Below are 6601 nucleotides of genomic sequence, written 5' to 3'. Positions count from 1 at the left end.
ACTCAAATAGGTATCAGTATTTGAAGTGAATACTCAATTCTAGTAGTGAAATGTACTTAGCAAACTTGCTTCCTCAGCTACTAATGTAACCTTATTCAGTCGGGTGATGTTATTCAACGAACTATTAGATTGAAAACGCAAGCAAACAAATAAAAGATGATTGGTGAGAAATTGATAACATAATGACGCAAAATAATCCTAACTGGCCGGATGTTTGTTTCATTTTTTCTCGTGATATGTAGCTTACATGTAAGGCCGTTCGATATTTGTGATGCATTAAACCGTAATTTTCAACCGTTTAACGATAATAACCTGTTGTGTTAATACTTTTCATGTTTTTATGAGACTCATACTGAAATTTGATGTCACATATAAGAAACACACTAAGAAATTCGACCAAATGAGACACATAGTGAGAAGTAATACCACACATGCGAAACAAATGAGATACAATATTATGATTGTTTACATTTGACATTGACATCGAACACCCTCGGGGAAAATATTTAGTTGTCAGTCCAGTTCCTTTTCCAGGTGTGCCCGCAACTGTGTTTGCGGAGAGAGCGCTTAGGAACCAGGAACCAGGAACCAGGTTCCTCGATAATTTCGAAGTTTTTGTGCCTATTCTTATATATTTCATTCAATCATTCACAAAAATGACAGAGGTAATGTGATTTGTTTTTAATGTAAGGGAAATAACCCAGGCTGGGTGGGTATTTGATAGAGACCTTGGGAAGGGGTAGCCTAACGCGCATCAAGGTCTAATTCCACAATACGTACATGTTTATTATATATATATATATATATATATATAGATATATATATATATATATGTATATATATATATATATATATATATATATATATATATATATATATATATATATTTGAGGTATAGGCACCTGAATTGCCTACTTTTAGAGTTTTTCGGAGGACGAAGATGCGGATGAGTAGGCACAATAATCTTTTGCTTAGGTTAGATTACTGCTGAGCCAACCTACCCTAGCCCTGGAAGTATTTTTGGTCAAATTTTACTTTAAACCAGTATGTTTGCAAACCAGCCACACTTGACCTAACCTAACATAGGTACCAGGTCATTATCCTAGTGCACGATATGGTGTGGTTGGTTGAGTCATTTCCGAAAGAAAAGAACATCACAAATGTTCAAAAGCTCACATGAAAACAAGAAAATTAGATCTTCAAGTCCAAAATTTGATAACAGTTTAAAGTAAAATTTTACCATATGTTGGTTGCACATTTCGCAATCCTAGTGAATATTGTCTTTTGACCATGATTCCCTCAAGAGCTTTCTTCAGGTTTCACTTGATTCCAGAGACCTTTGCCAAATGAGGGCACAACATCAGTATAAAACCTAGGTGGGTAATCAATGAACACCAAGGAAACATGGAAATTCTGATGTAATTTACAAAAAGTTTAAAAAGGGTTAAATATTATTAGAACTCACTAAAGTTGAAAAACAATGTCATTTCATTAAGCTAGCCTAGTACACACAGTGCTAGTGCTTGAATGATCAGTAATGAGATAGGAAACCCAGCCCATTTAAGAATGTTTTAAGAAAGATTCCCTTTATGCCATTAGCCTATCTTTGCAAATAGTACTATAGTATACAGTATGAGATATTTGTGAATGTACAAATTAAAATCATGGTGATACATTCCTGCATACCCTAATTGCACGATTGACATTGTATAAGGTCAGGTTGGGGTCTCCCCAGTGAAGTTAGCCTGGTGCATTAGGTTAGGTTAGGAAATGCTGTTAGGTTAATGCTGTTACTGTATTGTAATATATACCATGTAAGATGTGCTTGTGTCATATCATTGATATATTGTATTTTGACTTTACTCAAAATATTGAAATATCATAAAATTACAGTGTGTAAAGAGCCAGAAAGTTTTGAGTTCTTGGTCTGTCATTTCAGGCTGTAGCAAGCTCGAGCAAAATGGACAAAATGGCTGAATTTAAGGCACGTCTTGCAAAATTACATACAAAAAGGGTAAGTTTAGGAACAAGCTATATTGTTTATACTGTTTTCATCTATTCATTTCATTATTTCAGCTCATCTTTGCAAATATTTGTGTATGTTCATCAACAGTAGGTTGTTTAATTTATTTTCTGTGCAAATACTGTATCAATGAATGTTTTTTTAGTGTTTGTAATTGAAACCATCAATAAGGATATAAATAAAGTCCTGGTTTGTAATCTTTGTTGATACTTGTAACCTCTTTATAATTTAAAGAAATGCCTATGTTACTTCATTTATGCGTATTTTTAAAACTATTTTGATTTCAATTAGTTTTTCCATTCCAGAATGAAGCTGCTGCTTTAAATCACAAGGAGGTTGTCGAAGAAGATCGTTTGAAGCAGATGCCTAAAAATCATTTAAAAAAGCGGGAAAGACTTGAAGCAGAGTTCAGAGAAGAAAAACGTAAAGAAGCAGTAATAGCAGAGGTGAGGACTAGGTTGTCTTTCTTGCAATGTTAATTTGATTATTATTGCATTAATTAAGGCTTATATAAAATGAAATATTATAGTTATTTTTATGCATAACTTGACCATATACTGTACAGTATTGTGTTAGTATACTGAGTAAAATATTTTGTTTTTCAGGGAAAAGATTATGACAGGGTGAGGATGCTGGAAATAGGTGCAGATGAGGCAGAACAGTATGAAAGGAAAAAAAGAAAGAAAAATCCGGACCTAGGTTTCTCCACATATGAAGATGCAACTATAAGGTACTGTACTGCATCTTAAAGGTGACTTACATGAAATGTTGTTTGTAGTTGAAAATTATACCATTAATCACTGATAGATACACTGAGAAAGTATACGAGAGCTATACAGTACTGTATATAGCATATTATGTTTTGTACATTATTGTAGTTGCTCTTAGCATGATTCATCCAACATTAGCTCTGGACCTACCTTGTACATCATTGTGGGAATACTAGTCCCACTGTGCACAAGAGTGCTTTTGTGTTCAAATACAAACCATATGTCCACAATGTCTTTAACTTCCAAATGAGTTGCAGAGAAGTTGATGATGTCATAAGGACATGCATTAACAAATATGTACAATAGTCTTGGGATGAATTACTATTATTGATGAATCAGTTGAAATATATGAAATTGATCATAGGTCTTCTTATCATTCTGCCATAAAGTCTAACAGTAAAATTTCGTAGAATAATCGTCACAGCTATATGGCTTTAATGAAAATTAAACTGCAACAGAGAAATGGACAGCACAAAATACACAGTGCTGAATGATATTATACTTTTGATTGAAATTTTGTTCTTGCAGAATTTTATCATTGGTTTGGTTTAATGTAACAAATTATTTCAACAGACAGTATAACCGTCTTGTGAAAAACAAGAAGGTTGATTTAGAGGAATATGAACGGGAAAAAGCAGCGGTCGGTGAAGATGCCTTCTATGGAAGAGATAACACCATTGCCATTGGGTTGCACAAAGATACACCAGATGCTATAGACAACATGGTGAATGATCTTGAAAAGCAGTAAGTATTCATCACCATTAGAGTTTTTATGGTGCATTTTCTCTGTGCAGGCTTAGACATGGAGTCAGTCTCCTCTAACTTGTGCATGAATGAATTGTATTGCCCAATTTTTCAATTACATATTGTTTTAGCACATTTAAGAGGGTTGATGAACTACGTAAATTCTTCAGAAAATGTTGATATACATAAAGCTAATTATCTAAACATAACCTCACTGATTTGAAGGCATGCAACTCTTGTTGGGACCCTTACAGAATTAAAGGTATGCAACTCCTGTGGAAGCCAAAAAATTTTTAAATTTGCAAGACATCATGTATGTTTTTTTTTTTTTTTACTTATTTAAATAAGCTCAGTTTTGGCATGGTAGCTTTAAGGTCAAGCATAACTTTTTCAGGAATTATAGATGTATACGTGTGCATATATTTTGCTGTTATTGAGATAGAAGTCATCAGAATTGAATGTAGTAAAATTTTTTTTGTCAGGATTCTAGTCCAGGAACTACAGTAATTTGGCTACAATGCAAGACTTCACACAAACAGTAATTTGGGGTGTAACTGCAATTTATCTGGGTTTTCAAATTAACATGTATTTCAGTTCTAAGACATTAGAGGTTAAGAGAATGTTTTGATGTTTGCATTTGTAGGCTAATTTTTCTGTATTAGGTAGAGTATCGATTAATATTAGGTAAAAATAACCCATCTGTTAATGAATACATATTTTTTCCAGAATTGCAAAACGTGAGAAATATTCTCGCCGTCGCATCTTCGACGATGATGATGACATCAACTTCATTAATGAGCGCAACATGAAGTTCAACAAGAAACTGGAACGCTTCTATGGAAATTATACAGAGGAAATTAAACAGAACCTGGAAAGAGGCACTGCTGTATAATTTATATGAACAGTACTGTAATTTGGAGAAAATGACTAACTTTTATAACCATGCTCATGTTAACATCTGCTCGAAATTAACAGATTCTGTTGTATAACAGACACTTCAGGCCGCAGATTCTGTTGATAACAGATCCCATATTACTATGTCATACAGGTTATCTTTGGAAAAATTTGATTCATTTCTGTTGTATGTTGACACAGATGTCATTTTCAGTCTGAGATGTTAGGACATAATATAGGTAGCATACATCATCCAGATACAAAATGATCTCAAGTTTTTATTGTATATGGAAAAATATGCTTGCTTTGTTCTGTATTTGCATAAAGGTTAATTTAGTTTTAAAACATTGTTCTATAATAATACACATACTTTAGATAAAACTGCCTATGCATACAGGTACTGTATTTGGTAAGAACAGACGATGAAATCCTAAGGGTGTCTGTGAAATTAAGGTATTGCTGTATATTCTTAGTAAATTATAATTTAATTATGAAGTTCATAAGTTTTTCATTACTTCTTTTGCCTCAGTTAAGTTTGAGGAAATTTTCTTTTTTAATGCAGATAAACGTACAAAAATTGTACAAACAATGGCACAGTTTTTTAACTAATCTAACTTGTGAACTTTTTGCCTTGTAAATAGTAAAATTTCAAATATACGTACAGTAATTATGAAGGACAGTAAGTTTTACAAATAAAAAATGGTTGGCAACCGATAGTACAGTTGAGTATCATTAGCTGGTTAGATTTGCTATTTTTAAAAACTATCATAATGAAGGCACATTTGTAAACCTTTTCTATTTACTTAAATATCTGTTCATATATTCCGAATATCAAAGTATTTACTGTATCATCTTGACTTTCCAAGTAATGTGAAACAAAGTTACAAACTTTGATTCCAAAAAGAGTGCAATTTACCCAGTAAGATTTTTTATAGATAATTTTATTTACTAGAATTACAGTGTAGAAAGACAAAGTCCTGGGGTCTTGCAAAAATGGAATAGAAATTATGGGGTGACAGCAAGCCTTATGATGCAAAAATATAAACATTTGCCAAAAATAAAAAAATATTACAATCTTACATTAAATTTTCACAGCTATGTTGGGAAAAATGAATCCTTGTTGGTTGGGAAACTTGAATATTTGTTATATCTAAAAAGAGAAAATTACTGTATCTAAAGCAATGATTTTCCTTCAATGGTATCACTTTACTGTAGGAAAGGTTGTCATCCTACAGATTGGACAGCTTCCAATTTAACTGTGCAAACATTTATTCAAAAAGTATGTTATACTTACCTCAAAGTGGGGTGCATTTTATAAGACTTATGAGTTACCCTCAAAAACTTTCCAAGTTGATATTGTTTTGTATTTCTACTACCGTAAGATGTTTGTAATATAGGAATTAGATTATTGCTGTAATTTGTTAAATATATATTATAAAAAACTAAACTTTGGTACTTTTTCTGAGATTCCAATTAATTTATTGTATTTATTTATTGCAAGTTACCCACGAAATTTAGTTGTTGCCTGGTAGCATTTGAAATAACTGGAGGTGTTGTGTTTGAGGAACTGCATGATGTATTCTTAATATTATAAAGTACTGTACTGTTGTATAACCAGACTGCTGAGCCAGCTTTGTCTAAATTAATAATTTTATGTTATCTAGTCAAACTCATTACAATAGCCAGACTTTCATGCCACTGGCTGAGAGAATGGTTCCTTAGTGAGAGGTTGAAATTGGAACAAAGCAAGTTGAGGAAGCTGGACAACTGAGTGGGAAGAGATCAAAGAGAACAGATCCCCATAGGGTGGTATTGCTGTCAGTGATCCTTAGGTGCAGTGCACTGTAGGCATTACTTAAGGTTCTTTACGTCATCCTTTCGGCCGCTAGCTGCAACCCCTTTCCTCCCTTTTACTGTACCTCCATTCATATTCTTTCTTCCATCTTACTTTTCACCCTCTTCTAACAATTGTTTCATAGTGCAGCTGTGAGTTTTTCCTCCCATTACACCATTCAACCCTTTTACTTTCAATTTTCCTTTCAGTGCTAATTGGGCTCATAGGTCCCAGGGCTTGGCCCTCAGCCTAAATTTTATATTCTACTCTACTCAATGAGAACAGATGAAAAGTAAAAGGCAGAAAGCAGTGCAGTTGTAGGCTTAAGAAGGGACA

At 33.1% G+C, this 6601-nt stretch overlaps 1 protein-coding gene across 1 annotated transcript; it reads left to right on the top strand.

Moving 5' to 3' along the window:
* Positions 1–406: 406 nt before the first annotated feature.
* On the top strand, positions 407–5878 carry LOC136835216 (pre-mRNA-splicing factor Syf2). The gene is made up of 7 exons (XM_067098459.1): positions 407–534; positions 593–665; positions 1940–2014; positions 2329–2469; positions 2629–2753; positions 3367–3537; positions 4264–5878. Exons 2-7 carry the CDS (start codon positions 657–659, stop codon positions 4427–4429), a joined length of 687 nt encoding a protein of 228 aa, XP_066954560.1. The 5' UTR covers positions 407–534; positions 593–656; the 3' UTR covers positions 4430–5878.
* The last annotated feature ends 723 nt before the right edge of the window (positions 5879–6601 follow it).

The sequence above is a fragment of the Macrobrachium rosenbergii genome, chromosome 55 (assembly GCF_040412425.1).
Source record: "Macrobrachium rosenbergii isolate ZJJX-2024 chromosome 55, ASM4041242v1, whole genome shotgun sequence".
In the NCBI taxonomy this organism is placed as follows: domain Eukaryota; kingdom Metazoa; phylum Arthropoda; class Malacostraca; order Decapoda; family Palaemonidae; genus Macrobrachium; species Macrobrachium rosenbergii.
Note: the sequence above shows the minus strand (reverse complement) of the source record. Positions and strands in the feature narration are given on the sequence as shown.